Source organism: Lotus japonicus, chromosome 5 (genome assembly GCF_012489685.1).
Source record: "Lotus japonicus ecotype B-129 chromosome 5, LjGifu_v1.2".
Classification (NCBI taxonomy): Eukaryota; Viridiplantae; Streptophyta; class Magnoliopsida; order Fabales; family Fabaceae; genus Lotus; species Lotus japonicus.
The window spans coordinates 56,031,632-56,051,704 of NC_080045.1; the positions used below are offsets into that span (position 1 = coordinate 56,031,632).

The 20,073-nt window shown below is 34.6% G+C and overlaps 2 protein-coding genes and 1 non-coding gene across 3 annotated transcripts; 2 read left to right on the forward strand and 1 right to left on the reverse strand.

The window, feature by feature from the left end:
• The first annotated feature begins 6,381 nt into the window (after positions 1–6,381).
• On the forward strand, positions 6,382–10,061 carry LOC130718449 (putative indole-3-acetic acid-amido synthetase GH3.9). Its single transcript, XM_057569042.1, has 4 exons — positions 6,382–6,862; positions 7,102–7,203; positions 8,122–8,945; positions 9,225–10,061. Exons 1-4 carry the CDS (start codon positions 6,567–6,569, stop codon positions 9,800–9,802), a joined length of 1,800 nt encoding a protein of 599 aa, XP_057425025.1. The 5' UTR covers positions 6,382–6,566; the 3' UTR covers positions 9,803–10,061.
• A 7,482-nt stretch (positions 10,062–17,543) lies between these two features.
• TRNAG-CCC (transfer RNA glycine (anticodon CCC)) lies at positions 17,544–17,614 on the forward strand. The gene has a single exon. It is a non-coding gene; the product is annotated as a tRNA-Gly (tRNA).
• Positions 17,615–18,001: 387 nt separating this feature from the next.
• On the reverse strand, positions 18,002–20,073 carry LOC130717956 (glutathione S-transferase-like). Its single transcript, XM_057568370.1, has 3 exons — positions 19,804–20,073; positions 19,665–19,713; positions 18,002–18,684 (listed from the first exon to the last, which is right to left on the reverse strand). The coding sequence occupies exons 1-3, from the start codon at positions 19,951–19,953 to the stop codon at positions 18,233–18,235; spliced, it is 651 nt and encodes a 216-aa protein (XP_057424353.1). The 5' UTR covers positions 19,954–20,073; the 3' UTR covers positions 18,002–18,232.

The window sequence follows — 20,073 nt, forward strand, 5'->3', positions numbered from 1 at the left end:
CCTTATCTCTCACTAGGTGTGGGTGAGAATAGAATGTGAACTTTTTCCTAAAATTTTAAGGGTTAAATTTGATGATATATTTCAAATTAAATAGAAGCAGCTTTCTCTCATTCTGAATTTCTGACTCCAATATATTTTTCTCTAAAGTTGTATATGTTAATATGTAGCTATCACACATGTACTACATGCATCCAAATTTCCATACAAGTTGCATGATTAGTGGCAGCCTTCATTCGCCGCATTTATTGGTGAAGACTAGAGACGTATTTTCACAGGACTTCACCCTTAAATATGAGCTCCACTAAACCCATATATGCCAATATATAAAGGTGATGTCACAGATGAATATATGTTTTACCAATAATATGAGACACCTTAAAAAAGAGTAAGCATAAATGTATCACATAATAAGCTAAGTAATGGTATACGTCATATGACACCCATAATCCATAACAAAATATGCTTAATTACTTTTCTCTATAAAGATGGCCATACTCCTCATTTGGCACATGTGTTGTGTGTGTCCTTTCAACCACTTTGTCTAAAGGTTACATCCACTACGTTAGTTGCGGACAAGAATGCTAACCCATTCATTAGGGTACGGATTGTTTTCGTTTTATGTTGAACTTGTTGTAAAGGAGAATATTGCCAAGAAGCTTTTGGAGGATATATACTTGGAGGACACATAAGTACGGCATGTTTTGGTATACAAGTTGAGCGATGGAAACTGACTTTAATCTCAATTTTTAATGAAGAATTATGTTTACATTTTATCCTGAAATATGTGCTAACTCATTTGCATTGATGGTATTGGATAAGTTTATGTTACACCAAAATCACAGTAGCAACTTATCTTAATTTTTATGACTTTCGATCATAATTTTAGTTTAATCGTGATTTTTCACCGTATATTTAAACATACAATAGACTATGAGTAGTTAATCATGTAAGGAATATGTACTTATTAACAGTGGCGGAGCATTTAAGGGACTAGAGGAGCCCTCAGCCCTCCTATTGTTTTTAAAAAAATTACTAGTAGTATTAATAAATATTATTATAATATAGCATATGTAATGAAATATCATGACAAAGGTACATATAGGCATAGCTAGCTATAGTTGATTGTGTATGTTAGTAAACATTTTGTATCAAATATATTATAATATGATTAATGTAGATAGAGAAAAATATAATAATAACAATAATAAACTAGTAAAGTAAATTTTTAACTTTTATTAATTCCAAAGCTTCTTAGACACCATTTATTATTTTTCTTTCAAATTTTTTGTCTAGTACTGAAGGTGAAGCCAGAAGAGAATGTCTCATAGTGGATGTCTCATTGCAAAGTTTCTCTTGTTCCCAACTTTTGTTGGTAAAAATTATACAACAACTCTAAATTAAATCTTTTTATTTCAATTTTCTTGCTCTAACCTCATTTTAATGGGCAGGTGCAGCTCTATATCTCTAAAACTTCTTCATAGCTAATTTTTAAGAATTTTTCTATTTTTATAAAGCTTTTTTTTATATATTAATTGATGATACTCTATTGAATTTGGGCAAGTTTCCCAAAGTATGTTGGTGGTGCTTGGCTAACTTCGTTGCAATTTTGATAGATTAGTTCTGGTAGATTGAGAATGTGTATTGCCTTGGCTCTTGGAAGCTACAGTCATTGGTTAAAACGGGGTATTGGGTCTTTTTTTTTTTTCTTTCACTGGATGGTGTGGTAAGATTTTAGAATGAAGCTGCTAGCATTTTCTTATCTTCTTGCTATAGCTAGTTTAATTCTTTTTAGCTTAGATAAAAAAACTCTATTGGATTTGTGGATTTTTGCTCTCATCGGAAGCTAGTTAAAAAAAAAACTTCTTGGCCCTCCTATATATTTTGGTCAAGCTCCGCCACTGCTTATTAAGTCATGGAAACTTATGTCCCTGCTAGTCGCAAACTATCGGGTGCAAGTGCCCCCACAAGTGTTTTATACTTACCAGACACTATATTTAAAATGACAAATTCTGTGGTACCCTGAAATTCTTTTGGGTACTGTACCCTGACTAGATGAAATTGTGAAATTGAAGGACAGAAAAAGAAAGAAGATTAGACCTTTTAAGTTTTGTTGGAATCTTAGACGTCATGCTGGTTGTTGCAGCTCTTTTTAAATCAGAATCTAGTGGTGGAAGTGGAAATGTATGCGATGTAAGAACAAGAGAGTTATTGACCACAATAAGGGTGAGATATGGAAATTGGTGTTTGGCGAACGACAAGATAATGAGATAATCTACTAAAATGCTCATGAATGATGGTGCTAGAGGTTTTTAAAAATTAAAAAAATGGGAGATAAAGATGTTTTACATCATTTAAGGTACCGTACCCTCATTTAAATTAAGGTACCACAGCAAGCACCATTTAAAATTTACTAATATCCCACAAATATTTTATTTATATAACTATATATATATATTAATGTTGCTCCCACTAATTTTTTATATTTTGATATCACATTTTATGTATATGCAAGTATATATGCAACTTAATTTTTTGATCAGTGCTAAAGCTATCACGTTCGCCTTCACAATAAATGTTGCCTTTTAAGTAGGAAAGAAATTTCACTGCCTTACTAATAGAGTAATGATATATACACACCTCATCTTTTAAACACTTCATTTCCACATATTTTTGTTTCTACTTCTCTCCTCTTATCATCTATCACATCTCATATTTTCTCTCTCTTACTTTTTCTTTTCTTTCTATCTCTCTCCTCTTCTACCTCCTTCCACCTCAAAATGAGGTGTGAAGAAAACATTTTGCTAGTAAAATATGGTCTGGATATAATTTTCATGTGGATAATATTGAGCATATATAGAGGACCTAGACGTACACTCACACATAAACTAAAAGTCCCATGAGTAAAGGTGCTGATATGACTTGCTAATTGAGAGCGTTGTGATATACTTTACTTTAGCTTGCTGACATATGCATATTGACAAATGACAATGGCACTATTTAGTTGTTTTTTTCTTGTGGATGAGGATATATGCGATGCTTGCAACTTTGCAGTCAGCTAGCATTGGTTCCACATTTCATTATGATACGCGCACATGTTTGGTTTTCGGTTTAAATTTTTCAGAATCACATTTTGTCCTTCCAAAGCTACTAATAGTAGTTTATCTCATATCACTTCTACTCATATAACGTGAAAATTCATCAAGCTTTCAAATGGTAGTATGAGACTGAGTCCTAGGTGTCTTGGTTAGGGTCTCAGGGTGTTAGTGTGGTGAATTTATCCTTTGTAGAATTGTAGTGTTTTATGCGTTAGAAAGGCTGTTTGCACCTTTTTTTTTGAAATATTTTATTTTTTTATTTTTTGGGTTGATGTTTTGGATCTTTTAATTAGAGCACTTTCAGTTGTTAGAGTGAGTTGTGTTTGCTTCTTTGGTGTCGACGTTTTTTTGTTGGGATGGGGAGGGGCGTAGCTCTCAACTCTCAAGTCTAGTTTTTTTTGCGGGATTAGTTACCGCCAAATTACCGACAGAAAAACTCGTTGGTAATTTTAAAATTTGAAATTGTCGCATATCAATAACTTGATGTGCTTCAAAAAAAATTTACCGATGGAAAAATTTGTCGGTAATTTCAATATTTGAAATTGCCACCCACCAATAACTTGACGGACTTTAAAAAATTCAATAATTTGTTAACTACGGTTTTGGCCGCGACAGTGAGAAGGTTTTCTGGTAGGTCGCATAATCACTATAGACGATGGACAAAATGTGCAATTAAACCATGTATTTTTTGATGTTGGTAAATTACTTGCCAAAATTTAGGACGAGCATGTTGTCTAATAACCAATTATATCAAAAAAGCTTAAGTTGTTGGATAAGAAACATATGAATAATTTTATATTATATTCTAACACGTTTATGTCTAGCAATTAATCTCAAAAATTTAAATTGTTAAATAAAAATTATATTGATGGTTTTATATTATATTTTAGCACACATATGCTTATTTATTGAAAGAAATATGGTTTGAATTTATGTGGTAGATCACCTTCAATTTGAAAAACAGAGAGAACACGAATATATCATTTAGAAAATAAGTGTAGAAAAGAATATATACATTGTCAAGAACTAGAACCAGATACTTGCTACACACATTTCACTAGCTATGTCTAATTAATGACATCTGGAAGTGTCTGATGTCTGATGCTACACACATGTTAACTTCCTTGTTTTAACACAACCATCCAGTGTCACAGCTCTGAAATCGAACCTTACATCCTCGTCCATTAGATTATTCAGAAATAAGAATATTGCAATTCTTATACTTTAGCTTATAACTTACACAGTTACACTGTATCTTAAACTATGCGAATTAATTACCAAGTCATTGGCGTAAATCAAAATTGTTTTACCGAACCACCTTAATTAGTTGTTTAACCTGTCTAGTACGGTGATAGAGTGCAATTTCTCCATCAAGCTAGAATCCTAATGTCTAACATTAGAGTTCTTTTACATTATATAGTTATTTTCAGTTCCTAGAATTAGGGGATGGTTGGGAAATGTCAACATCCTTGCTATGAGAAGGTTGTTGATAATAATAACCAACTAGAAATAAACCAAAAAGTAAATCAATGAAGGTGCTTGCTGTGGTACTTTAATTCAGCACAAGATAGTGTACCCTAAATGAGTTGGCATAGTAATAAATGCGCATGTATCATATGAGTTAGCAACTGTATTTTTCCAATAATTTACCTTAAGATTAATGGTGTCGATTAGATAGGTGTTAGACCTCTCCTTTGATCGAAACCATGTCGCTCAGACCCAAAGCTAGGGTCGAGATTCACTGCAACCTCTGCAAGGCTGTGGTAGACGTCTACAAAAGTCGTCAGGGGACAGTTGAGTTGCCCAGTGAATGAGAGCACTATTGGACTAGAATTATAACACTGATAATTATAATTTCAGATTAATCTAATGAATCACCTAATGTGGGTATCATAAAAAAAATGCGGGTACCACAAAATTCACCATCAAGTAAATGTAATCTTTCATCTAATTAATAAGATATGTGCGACTAACATTGATAGTGGCCTCATTCTTCTATCAATACCATCCGCCTGAAGAACATTCTTGTCCTTAAGGATGAGGAAGTGGACTAACCAAACAATGAGAAAGATCCATGTGAGGAGAGAACAATCTCTAACTTGATAAAGGTCTATGTAAAGCGGCATCGTGGGCTATGTGAGCGTGTTATCTTTTGTGGCCCAACAAAAATTTATGACCAATCCGCAAGTTCTTTCTTTTTAATTTTCTTTCTATCTCACTCTTTTCATCAAGTAATAATAACATAAGCGCCATATTTTTCTTCCTATCTCTCTATTATCATCAAATCATATCATATATCACATCTTTCACTAATCTATCTTCTCTTCTATTCTCTTATTCATTTGGGTATGGATACCTATGTTGTTAATTGCAGGTGATCTCTCTGGTGGGTTGCCCCGCAACCACTTAGTAGGACAATGTGTCCCATCACGTCTCACTTCACCGTGGTGGCCATCACGACCGACTTTGTGGATTTTAACATGAGTTTGCAGTGTGACAAGGAAGGCTTGTTGAACTTACGAAAATGCCCTTCAATGAAACACAAAGGGGTACTTTTAGGATTATTTTTGTAATTTCCACATTAAAAATACAAAGGAAGAGAAACACGAAGTTGCGCGTCTCTACCTCCTTGAAAATCCTCCAACATCCTCTGTTGATCACCGTTTCATAGCGATCCCACTATGCGAGATCCTGCTATCATATCCTTGTTTTTTGAGTGGCGCCCACAACACGATTGCACAACATAGCTCTACACCCACTTAGTGTATGATGTAAAGGGTGTTGTGAGGTCTAGAGAGTGACCACACTCACTTTGATGATTTAATGAAGGCAATCTCATCTTGATTTTCACAATAGACTAATTCCATGACTCGAACATGTGACCGCAAAGTCACATGACAACAATCTTACCGTAAATCACGACCGTTAGATTTAAACATAAATAATTAATATTAAAACAAATTAATGGTCACACGACCACTTAAAAATATTATGTGACTTTGACTTATTATTTTAATTTTAATAATTCATAATTAGATCTAATAGTCGTGATTTATTCTTCTGTTCTCATATAAAAACACATTTTTCATAAGATATATCTTATTCTCATATATAATGAGATGTATCTTATGACAATTATCATGTTATATGAAAACATAGGAATAAATATTGAGCGTTATATATGTTAGTCAACTGAGGTGTTTATGGCAAGAGGAGCAGGTTGATGCAGCAGAAAAGAAAAATGTAAACGTGGAGATGTTACCAAAAATCATGGGAGTTTGTGATTGAGAAAAAAAGTGGGTATATGATGGTAATGAACGGTGTTAAAGAGTTTGACACGGTTTCTTCATAAGTTCACTGACGCCATATATGAAGCCAATTTTGCTGTTATATATATAGGTAGTTACATTGCTTTTCAAACCTACCAAACCTACACTTGTGTCTCTTGTAACTCTCTTTCTTCTTGTGGGCATGGACGGAAAGAAATTGGAGTACAAAGGTGAGGAAGCATTGAAAGAGATAGAGAAGCTCACAAACAATGGTGCTGAAATTCAAGAAAGCCTTTTGAAACAGATCTTAACACAGAATAGGGAAACTGAGTACTTAAACAAGTATGTGAAGGGAGATGAGAAAACTGACATAGCAGAGTTTAAGAGGTGTGTTCCTGTTAGCAGTTATGAAGAGATCTTCTCATATATCCAGAGAATTGCAAATGGGGAAGACTCTTCTATCATCACTGGTCAACCAATCACAGAGATGTTAATCAGGTAATCTCTCCTTCGTCCGGCTATTATTAGCTTGTTTGGATCAATTCATCTTTTGTCATAATCAATTCGGGAAATCAGAAACTACTCGAACATAAGTTTTTCCTAAGAATTGATTTTTATTTTAGAACCAATTATAGAAAGATTTCCAAAAATGCACTATATATATGTGCTCACTCCATTGTAAGATTCTGCTTGTGTTTTGTGTTGTTGATCTCTAATCATTTGGTATATGCATGCAGTTCAGGAACATCAGGTGGAGAGCCTAAAATGATGCCAACAATTGCTGAAGATCTTGACCGCCGTACATTTCTATACAATCTTATCACACCAATCATATCTAAGTTAATATTAACACCTTCAAATCTTTTAATTTCTTGGCCTTCATCAAGCATTTGGAAGCCTATTAGCCATACTACCCTTTTGCTGCATTTAAATAAATATTTGAATGTTCATCATGAGTTACTTATAACTCCAACATGGTTGAACCTTAGACTAACTAGTTTCCAGCTTAGCAACTTGATTCTTTGTTGTGTTTAATGTTATCTCACTTGAGTTATAATTCTTCTTTCTAACTAAATGGACAAAAGACCATACAAAAATGGCCAAAAGAAAAGGATAAGATGAAAAGATATGACATCAATAAGAGTTTGGTGGGCGCAGGGCCCCATTACCATGCATTTGTTACGTTTTGTGTTATACAAAAGGATCATAATGCATGCTAGCTAGTGCGGCCTGACAAGTAATACACTTAAATTCAGATTATGGACTATTCAATCACAGTAATCGGATGAGTGCTGGTCGTAAGGGTTAAAAATAATTGTTTAAACTTCTAGTTTGACAGTTTGATCTTTAATAGCCGCATTCTTAAGGAAACTATTAACATTCATCCCATATAAGTCAGAATTACAAAGGCAAACAATTTAATACACCAAAAAAGAAATCCACCAGTCAAAAAAGGAAAAAAGTTCTCATCTATTTTACTTAATTACCAACAAAGTTTGACAAAGATAGTTGATAGTTGAGTTATTTAAAGATGTTGACAAGGGCTCAGATCTTGACGATATGTATGAAACATGATTTGTTGAAAAAGTTAAAACTCACTTCAGTGACATATATGTCTCGAAATGAATTAATCATGACTATTGGTTGTTGGATACCTTGTTGTAATTAATATGCAAGTTGAGTGTTTCATCAAATTTTTAACCAATTTTCTCAATCCCACAAACTTGATCTTCAACTTTGTATCCAATTATCTTCAGGTACATTCCTGGTCTTGACGAAGGCAAGGGAATGTTTCTCAACTTTGTAAAGTCAGAAATGTCCACCACCCCTTGTGGCTTACCAGTGAGGACAGTGCTCACAAGCTACTACAAGAGCAAGCACTTCAAGTGCCGCACACGCGATCCATGGAACGATTTCACAAGCCCTGACCAAACCGTCCTCTGCAACGACGTAAACCAGAGCATGCACTGCCAGCTCTTAGCAGGCCTAATCCAACGCCACAAAGTCCTCCGGCTCGGCGCTGTCTTCGCCTCCGCATTCCTCAGAGCCATTTCCTTCCTGGAAAGGAACTGGCAAAGCCTCTGCGATGACATTCGCAGAGGCGAGCTCAGTTCCTTTGTAACTGACCCTGGTTGCTGCTCTGCCATGTCCTCTGTTCTTTCATCCCCTAACCCTGATCTTGCAGATGAGATTTCTGAAATTTGCAGCCACAAGTGTTGGAAGGGGATTTTACTTAAGATTTGGCCTAAGGCTAAGTACATTGAAGCTGTGATCACTGGGTCCATGGCTCAGTATATTCCTGCTCTGGAGCATTATAGTGGTGGGAAATTGCCTTTGGTTGCTTCTATGTATGCTTCCTCTGAGTGTTACTTTGGGGTCAATTTGAAGCCTTTGAGTGATCCTGCTGATGTTGCTTTCACACTCTTGCCTAACATGTGTTACTTTGAGTTCCTTCCTCTTGGCCAGAATGGGACACTGTTGATGGACTTTGAGGAGGGGCATGTCCCCAATGACAAGCTTGTGGATTTGAAGAATGTTAAGCTTGGTTGCTTTTATGAGATTTTGGTCACTACCTTTGCTGGTAAGTTCTGAATTAATTGAGCCATCCTCATATTATAGATACATATATATCAAAGGATTTAATATAATTTTCTTCATATCATCTAATCATGTTTTGCTAAGCATAATAGTACTCAGACACTCAATCAGTATAGACATTACATACATCATATTTTTCTCTCAATCTCTCTTTTCTTATTATATCCATGATCCATCATATATCATTCACATTCATTATTTATTTGTTTACTAATGCATCTTTTTCCCCCTCATTTTACAACACTATGATCCCAATGATCAGGTCTATATAGGTACCGCGTTGGCGATGTGCTTCAAGTGGTTAGATTCTACAATAAAGCTCCACAATTCCGATTCATCTGCAGGAGAAACGTTGTGATCAGCATTGACAGTGACAAGACCAGTGAAGAGGACTTGCACAAGAGTGTCACTGAGGCCAAAAAGTTGTTAAAGCCTCTTGATGCTCTATTAGTGGATTACACTAGTTACCCTGATACTTCATCAGTACCAGGACACTACATATTGTATTGGGAAATTCTGCATTGTGGCTCAAAGGGGTCAGGGGAGCCACTTGATACGAATGTTCTTCAGGAATGTTGCTCTGTAGTTGAAGAGCAACTAGACTATGTGTATAGGCATTTACGCAATGATAAGTCAATAGGACCACTTGAGATACGTGTGGTGGAGCCAGGAACATTTGAGGCATTGATGGACTTGAGCATTAGCAATGGAGCTTCAGTGAATCAGTACAAAACACCAAGGTGCATTAAGTCTAGTAAAGCATTCAATCTGCTCAATTCTAGAGTTAATGCTTCCTTTTTCAGTCCTAGAGTTCCCAGTTGGGGATCTAAGCTGTGTTGATAAGTCTTCTTACTTCTCTCAACTTTTGGTCCACAATTGTGACATCTGCTTCAACCATAAGTTGGTTTCCAAAAAAGAATTTGGCTACCATCAACCAATTTTTACTAATCTTTCTTTGCAAGGGAAAGCAATAACTTGTAGGATGATATTCTTGCAAATGGGATTATCAAACCAAATCAAGTGTAAAAGGTGAAATTATCAATACTAGGACTATTGAGAGGAAAAAGAGGAAGAGTTTTGATCCTCAAGGAATAAAAATAAATGGAATTTTCCTCTCTCTTACAACTCATTTCCACTGAAGTTTTAGGTTAACACCCAAATTCACCAACGTTTCACATGATCAATGATTGCTGTGATTTTCATATTGACATTACACATTACTTTCTTGAGGGTGCTTATCCAAAAAAAAACTTTCTTGAGGGTAGTCTGATATGCAATGGCTAATATTGGTCGGAAGAAATGAGTTGGATTTTTTCAAATCCTTATGCTTTTCTTAAGCTAAAACTATTGATGGACATTCGCTTGAGGGGACATCCAAACAACTCACGAGTTTTGTGGCTGTTTATAACCATCGCGTTCTGCATCGTTTTTAATGTGTAACATAATTGAGGTTTAGAAGATTCACAATATGCATGTATGCAAAACAATAGGTTCAATGTTTTTCTAAATGCACGCAAATTGTGACGGCTATAAATTGCCATAAAACTCATTGTGTCGCTTGGATGTCGTCTTTGGGAATGCTTATTTATCGCGACCCTTTCTTAAGTGACTTTTGAAGTTTTTCCATTCACACTCTTTGTCATAGTGCAATAATAATGCCCTAGTATGCATACAACAAATTTCAAAAGAAAAGATGGATTGTGAAGTTTCTAAAAGAGCTTTTAAATTGAATTTCATAATTAGTTGCGATGGTTAAAAATACGAACAAGTGACATCCGCAAATTATAACATTTTTTATTATGAGTGTCTTAGTAGAGTAAGTAGAGCAATTTAGAGTTAGTGTATTAGTGAGTTAGCATTAGAGTTAGTTAGTTATTATGTTAGAATTTTGAGTTAGTCATTTAATGCTCTATAAATATAGTCATTGTTCCCTTCTATAAACTAAGGAAGAATAAACTCATTTTCAGATCCTTCATTGTTTTTCTCTCGATTGTTCTTCTATCTTTTCTGGTTTATCTTTTTCTTAGATGGTATCAGTCTGTCAGAGCTCTAATTGGAGCTCTACCATCAAGCTTCTTAGATTAGTTTCTTAGTGCAATTAAATATTAATTGAAAAGTACATTTTAAATAAAACCAATGGTGAGATATTGAACTGCAATCTGCACTTCTTGTAACTATTTGTTGAACTCTAGGAGATCGAATCTAGTTCGAGACATTGACTGTTACACAAGTACTAAAAGTACCACTGTGATGTACGCTGATGAAGGCATTTTTGTTTTGGGTCCATAATGATGGCGCAATTACTATGGACCACTGTTACACAAGTACTACAAGAGCATGTTCCAAATTCTATCACTAACATTGTAGTAGAATCTACAAGAGAATGGAGTAGCATCACTCAGCTTTTATGGCATTGATGGATATGGGGCACTTGAAATCTTCCCACTCACACTCTTTGTCTTCAATCTTCTTCACCCTACCACTTAAAGTGCTATGCAATGTGTAGATATCCACTTTCCGTCCTAATTGAATAGCCAAAATAACGGAAAACAAAAGCAAAGAACAATGCTTGCTGGACTCTGAGGTCGGCAAGGCAATCTTCTATATGTAGTGACTAATTGGGAGCATTGCATTTAGTACTGGCGGGTGATAACATGGTTTTTAGTCCTGTGAAGAGGGGTAGAAAAAAAACCAAAAACAACGTTTGAAGTGACCTCATGGTTAATAACATTCCACAAATTTGGTTTTTATCGAGCGCAATAGCATCAGATAGTCTATATAGCTGTAACAAAAAAAAAGATAGTCTATATAGCGGCATCACTGACTGAGATAAGACTTTTATTGTTGTTTTTGTGGTGGTGGTTTGATTTGATATATTATGCTTTGTTCTCCAAAGGATACTAATTTGTTGGATAAGAGCGGAGCAGGGACCATACACTTTGGTCCTTCTTTCCTGGGAATTAACCTTAGATATCATGCTTTCAATCAACCAAGTACTTTCCAGCTAGTAAAAGCTTTCAATTCTTGTTGAAAATGATTAAAGCCAAAGTTCATGGGGTTAGAAAGCTATTGCAAGGGTAATTAAAAGAGAATGAAAGCACTTCTGATATTTCATCAAGGAATATGCCCAAGTTTCTCATATAATTGTTTTGGATAAGGCTGTTGTTATTTGTTACTTGTTAGTCAAGTGGGGTCTATAAGAGAAAAATTGTAGGTAAGTGTGAAGTATGCATATGTATTTTCTTTGCAAAAGGCATAAATCTGCTGAAATGATCATTTGTATTTGCTAGTGCTGCTTCAAGTCGCTGCATTACAACATGCTACTACAGGGGAATCTTATGGTAATGTGATAGATATGCTCATGTTTTGGTTCTTTGGGACAAGCCTTGTTGCAATATTTGTATCTTATGCGATACGTGTGATCCACTATAATTTCTTTGGCTATCTTGGGAAATGCCACCTATCTTTTCTATAGCATGCTGCTGCATTATTTGTGCTTTGTGGTCATGTCATCTACCATTGAGATTGGTTCTGAAATTTAAAGTAAAGCAGAAAAGATTTGTACACAACTTTCTGTCTTCTCAGTCTTAGCAAAGTATACTCACTACTAGTAAGATGATTTCAGAGTTCTGATATTCCGAGTTTTACATTTGCTACAAGAGATCCACTCATTTAAACCAGGTGAAAGAAGTGTGTATTTTGAGTATTTTACTAATTTGAAGATTCTTTAAGATGAGTTGGAGTCACTGTGAGCTACACCAAATTGCACATCTGCAATCAAATGTAGCTTGATTTGCTGAGAAATGAAAAGAAGTACAAGGATTCATAACATATGATATGCTTCTTGAAGGGACTTGTAACATAATGGTTATTGCATACAACAAGGACATAAATTGTAACACCACATTGAGAACACATGAAAGGACTTGAATTGTAAGACCACATTCACAATATCACAACCAAACCAGGACACAATTAGAAGTATGGTTTGTCCACAAACAATTATCTCAAATGCTTAGCTGTTAGGCTGTTAGATAAATGAATCATAATATTTCTAACAAGCTTCCTCATGCAAGAGGTCATTTGAGCTTGAAGCGTGGACAATGCACATGTTCATCCATCATATACTGAAATTTAACTTTTTATTAGAAGAATTGGGAGCGGCAAAGATCAAATTCTAGATCCCTTAGTCATAGAAGCTCTGATACAATGTCATGAATCAATTATTCCAAAAGCTTAACATATTGGGTAAGGGTGACGTGAATAATTTTATATTTTTATTTGTAACACGCCCCCTCACACAAGAGCTCGTTTGAGCTTGCCCGTTTAGCCTAGTAGCGTGGAGAATGCACAGACTCGTCTACCATGTGCTTTGAGTCATTATTTTATTAGAAGAAATGAGGGCGACAAAGATCGAACTCTATACCGCTTGGTCATAGAGACTCTGATACCATGTCATAAACCAATTATCCCAAAAGCTTAAAGAGAGCATCTTCATTCATGAGTTCTTATTTTGTGTTCTTAGCATGATTCTTGTGTGACCATAATGCCACATAGTATATAAACAACTCATAAATAATTGATGTTGTTTTCGTTTTGACCATGAGTTTTTACTTTACTTTTGATTGAGCCTCACAATGATCATACATTTTACTTTCAGTTGATGAATGAGAGATAAAATATGATTTTTCAATCTAAGAACTCAAAAAATAAAGTTGTTTACAGAAGTCGCAACTGGACCTTATTTTTAAGGACTAAGAAATTCATCTCAGCATAGGGAAAATATAAGGATCAACTATTAGCTTAAGAATCCAAAATAAGAACCCCATGGAGATGCTATTTGTTAACTAACATACTTCACCTCTTCCACTTTCTTCAACAGTGTATCATTAATCTGTTTCCCAAGGCTAGAATCCTAACTAGAAACAAATTTGACATTGGTTAGTAAGATTGATCTCTTGGTTTTACTCACTAAATAAGGTTATTACAAATGATTGAAGAGAAATAACACTTTTTTCTTCACTATACAAGAGAATGAGAGATACGAGATTAGCAAAGAAAGAACTAGAGAAATAATGAAGTAAGGACCTTTGAATGCTTTCACAAAATGATCAGTCCAGTAACTTGCTCTTCGTTTGTCTTTGATACTGGTATTTATATCAATGAGAAGCAATGTTTTGATACAAGCATTGAGTGATTTTGGATCTACTGATTAGGCATTCAATGCATTGGGACGTTACATTGCTTCCTTCTAACTGTGCTAACATGCTTACCAAAAGCTAGCTAGTTTAGGGATGAAACTTGCTCTACCTTTCTTTCCTCTTTGATTGGAAGACAAAGGGAGGGCAAAGTAAGAAAGCTGGCATCAATGAGCATATACCGAAGACTACAAAAAGAACATAACATTCACATATTTATCCAAAATTTTAACATTGAGTTTATAATTATAGGTCACGTCTCTTATAGTGGGAGTATCATTGCTGAGGAGTACCTCACAAAACTTACATTTTCCTATCCAAACTGTACTTGGATAGTCCTCTTGGTCTTGAATATTTTTACGTTTTGATGTACTGAACTCTGTTTAAATGGTTGATTGAATGAATCTTATTTTTTTGATGTACTGAACTCTGTTTCAATCTAATTTCTTTCTCATATACGTCTCGAGCCGAATTGTAACATCATAACCGGTTCATCGAATTGAAGAACTTGTTCATCAAATTGAAAAACTGATTCGGTTCAGTTCACCCGAATCAATCTTCCAGTTCGGCTCGGTTTTTGTCCGAATCTGAACCATGAACAGGCCTATCTTTGTTCAAGTTCATCAGATTAGGGCCTATTATTTTGCTATTTTGTGGTTTGTGTGTTTATTCACTTGAAAGTTCTGCTTAAATCACAAACTTCCAAGAACAAAATGTGACAGAGCGGTAAAATTTCAGTCTCAGATGACAAGCTCATTCTGAAAGAGAACAAAGAATAATCTAGTTATAACAGAAGATCATAAATTATAATACATCTTATCTAAGTACATGCATATTTATATATACAGATCCAGCCATATGCAGATGAGATTTCACTTATGGGTTGCTGGCTTATGGTTTCCAAAATAAATCACCCTTAATTATTAAGGAACTTACAATTCTTTACACCACTGAAATTTTTAACATAGTACTAGCAAGGAACTACTATATATACATGTGACAAATTGAATCTACTTCAATTTTCATCCAATTCATGAGTTTTAATGCATCATTAATTACTGATGAAGTAATGTATGATTAATGATTCCAAGAGCCCAAGAACATCAAAGTTCTGATGGGGTCTTCTTCGCGGCGGCTCCACCACCGTCTCTCATTTTGATGAAGCCTACCTTGCTTGGATGATGCATCAGCAGTGGTTATGGTTGCCTCATCAACCTGATGGAGCTTCTTAGTTTCTCCTACAGATTTTCTGTAGTACTCATTATTAGCCAGAGTGCTCTCCCCTGAGATGTGTGGTTTCATAATAATATGTTTGATTTGAGGCTAAGATATTAGAACTTTAGGTGAAGGTAATGGGGCTTTATATAGAAGTTAAAAGCTGTATGCATTTGCAAAAAGAGTAACACAAAATGGGAAAGCATTTACTTTATGCAAAAGGCTTTGCCTGCCAACTCACATAGCATTATCCATGCCAATCTACAATGAGATTTGATTCCTATGGTAAATAACATGAGAACAAAGCTTAGAGAATTAATGCCAACTACATCAACCTGTCATTTGTAAATCAAAACTTAAGAGCATAAATTCTTTAGATAAGATGCCAAATGTAAAGAAACCAATTAAATGAATTTTTGTAAGAGTTGTTTGTTCCCCACCTATAAAGAAATTGGGGGAAAAGCAAAAGAGAAAATTGAGTGAATATATGCTTTGTTGAAAGGTGATTTCAAACTTGTAATGAGGCCAGTGTTCCAACAAAGTGGTTAACTATGAGTTCAGCCTGCAAAACCCACTGGATGCTTTTGCCCAAAAAAGATGAGATCCACTGGATACAGGCATTGTGGCCCGTTCACAAACTTAAAAAAAAATTACAAACTTGATATGAAAAAAAATCTACTGTGACATTAGTGATTTATTTCAGATATATGATAATATGTTGAAGGCTTAACTAAAATAAATTCCCTTGTAAAATAGGTGAATTTTTATTTTAGTCGCTCACCAAAATAAAGTTGTTAAAACATCCATAATATTTAGGAAATAGCAATTTTTGGTCCTCATCAGAAGATATATAAGTTCCAAAAACTTTGCCAAATGTCTGGTTGGGTCTTTATGTGCGTGGTACATCCATGTCCATGTGTTTAATTTAGTTGGCAAAGTTGTTGGAGCTTAACCTCTGTCGTGTAGTGAAAGTGATCATTTTATAAACAATAGAGAAGTTTTTACTACTTTACTTCAATAAAAAACTAAAATTAAAACACGTTAATTTTATAGAAAAAAACTTAATTAGCCCTATTTGTAAAACTAATTTACCGGGAATGTTAGTTTAGTCTGTGTATGAAGTTAATAGATTTATTTGTATAAATAATTTTCATAGGAACATTTTTTTTTGACGGGATTTTCTTAGGAACATTAATCCAAGGTTCATTATTTCAAAGTATATTTTAAAAAAGAGGAGGGTTCAAATTAAAATGTAATAGTTGAAAATATCATAACTAATATTATCTCTTGTTTACACTCTATTTGCTAGGATCGATAGACTTAAAAATGAGAGAAATGTGAAGAGAAAGATGAGAATGATAAGAGAGGAGGCACGGATGAGTCATGCCACTTTTTTTATAATTTAATTGAGTTTTTTATAAATAATTTTAAATTACAAAATAAAATGAAATAAGAGAAATTTTATTAAAATAAAAAATAAAAAATGTTAATATATTTATAAATTCAAATATAATAGATTAAAAATGAATTTATCATCTTTTATTTTTAAGATATTCATGTTATTTCATATAAAAATAATTCTCTTTTTCCACCTTTTATTCAACAAAATAAATTGATCGAAAAGTTACACAATGATTTCTCTTCTCTTCTTCTTTCTCATCTATCTTAATCATGTCGAACAACTTTAAAAATATACTGTATTAAATTTTTCACATTTTTCTCTTCCTTCATCATCTATTTTCTCTTTTGCTCTACTTTAATTTTCTCCCCAAGTCAAACAAAGCCACTAAAAATCAACACATTACCACAAATAGACGGTTTTGGGAAAGTGACTCATGATTATGATAGTCATTTTTTTTTGGAAAGTGATTATGATAATCATTAAATGGTCATACTCATACATGTGTCCAAAGGTTGATATATTTGACCGGTAAGGTTCATAAATAGACACCTACCTACTAGATCATAAAGTCCACAATGTTTTAAATAAAACATTTCATTTTGCTAAAGATATTTTGGCTCAAATGTCTTCTTGGATTATGTTTCGGAAGAATCAAATTACAGGTCTCATTACTTCACTAGCGTGGACATATTTAGTAGCGTGGACATCTTGCGCTACTAAATCAAGAATTAAGTAAATAATTTCATAATCAATCATTGACTCAACAGCGCATCTGGTGTAGTGGTATCATAGTACCCTCCCACGGTACTGACCAGGGTTCGATTCCCTGGATGCGCAACTTTTTATTTTTTATTTACTTTTCAAACTTTGGCATGCATTTGTATCACACAGCTTAAAAACTTGTATAAAATTTGTCTACCATTTGATTACAGAGCTTTAAACATGGTCACTAAAGAAGGATTGTTTCTTCAAGTTATCACTAGATAGTTTGAGTTGTTTTTTAATTTGAACTCTACACAATACAAACACCTTCTAAATCATTTTAATCTAGGTGAACGCTAGAAGATAAAAAGAAGGTGTTTTTCAAGCTTTAAAAACACAAAACCATATTGCTTGTGTCGTTGAGCTTAAAGAACTCAAAGAAGACCTCATAAAAGTCATCAGATTAATCTTTTATGTTTATTCTACATGTAAACGATATGACAATTAATCTTATATTAGTGGTTTTAAAATAACATCACGCATTTTTATTCATAGGAGAGGAAAAACACCAAATGGGACAGAGAATTCTGTCCCCTTAACACACAATACATTATTAAGACTTAACAAAAACAAGTCAATTCATGGTACAACCCACAAAAGCAAAAGTACTTCTTGAACTTAAATGGCCATCTTTGAGGTCTCAGAGAACATCCAACAACACCATCAATCCTGAAAGGCCTTCTTCCTCACTATTCATGGCTTAGGAGGTAACATGGCAACGACCTTAGACCAAGCTGGTCTTGCTGTGATATCAGCCACCCAAGCATTCACATGAGGCCTTGATTCAAACAGCTTCTTGCTCTGTGTGTTCATCAAGTAGAAAATGTTAGGAATGTGATGCAGATCTGCCAAGGTGAAGCATTCAGCTGCTAAGTATTTGGACCCAGACAATCTTTTCTCATAGACATCAAGAACACCAGCCAGCTTGGCTTCATTCTCTTCCACAACTGCAGGATCCGTAGTCATCCCAAACATAGGCTTGAACGCCAACTCAAACGCCAGTTTTGAAGATGGTTGATCGAAATGATGGGCCTCGACTTCTAGCCACACCGTGGTTACCGCCATCTTCTTGGAGTCTTTGCTTAGCAGCTCTGTTCCCTTATCAGCATACTCGTAAGCTATGTATTTTGTTATGGCCCTTGATTCTGCAGAACAAATTGTTAGCTCAGTGTTCCATTCAGCATCTCTTATTTCAATTTACAGGAGAGAACTGTTCTACTGGACTATTTGGATCATATATCTAGTTAATGAGAATCTTAACACACATTACTAGGCAGTGAAGTTGGCCAAATATTTACATGTGGTCCAGCAAGTAGATCAAAGATAAGCTTTAATTAAGTAGTTATGGCAATAAGAGCTAATCACATAAGACGATTTATAAAAATGTTTAAGCTCTCACTCATAAGTGAATTTCAACATGGTATGGAAATAAACTAAAAACAACTTATATCTAGATGATACGCTACTTACATAAATTTTCCAAACACGTACATAAGCGTTTGTGCTATAAGATAAACTCAAATAAACATTGCAAGAGAGGCCTTTAACTCTACTCAGAAATTAGGTTATAGCTAAGATGTGTTCTTGTCATAAACATGTTTATTTTCTAGCAATAATTGTGGCCTTTGGGGAGAATTGATGAAAGATGCACATGTTATTGTTAGTACCAATACATGTGACAATAATGAATTTATTTGTTTCAATAGCAGCCACCTTCTCTCTCGAGAAAAATGAGTATCTCCGACCCATATTGATGGTGATTCTCAAATATTATTGCAGAACGGAATGAGATATGATGATATAAGATGCAGAATTAGTGTTATAGGGTTATTAACCAGACTTAGTTAAGACTTAACCATACATACTTAGAGTTAGATCTTATAAATGACTATCGACTTAGACATCTATAAAGGTCAGCACTACACTTATAAAGGCTATCTATGCTCTACCTCTAATCAATGTGGGACTTCTAACAGGTCTCCAGTAACAAACGGACGGATATAGGATATACTCTTATACTATATTAATCATGTCTTAATTTGGTACCTTAACTTTTTGTACTTTGTATGAATGTGTCTGTAAAAGTTTGGCATGATATATATATATATATATATGCAAATCTTACCGAAGAGCTTCAAATCTCCATCTTCAAGCGCTGGAACTTGACCAAAAGGCTGCAGGGGAAGATAAAATTGGAAATTAATTAGTTGAAGGTGGATTGAAGAAAAAATGATTTATTTGGTGATGAATTGATGGTTGCTTACATTGAGCGAAAGGAAGGGTTCCTTTTTGTGTTCACCGTTGCGCATGTCAGTGGGAACAAACTCAAATTCAAGCTGTTTCTCATACAGGGCAACAAGGGCTCGCATGGTTGCATTTGAGATGGGGCTTCCATGAACTTTGATTGTTGACATGATTGTTTAGTGCAGTGCAGAGTAAAAAAATGGAAGAGGAATGAATGGTTAGAAGGATGGATCTGAGGGCACTTATAAAGAGGAAATTATATTTCTGGATTTTTCCAAAGACAGAGAGGC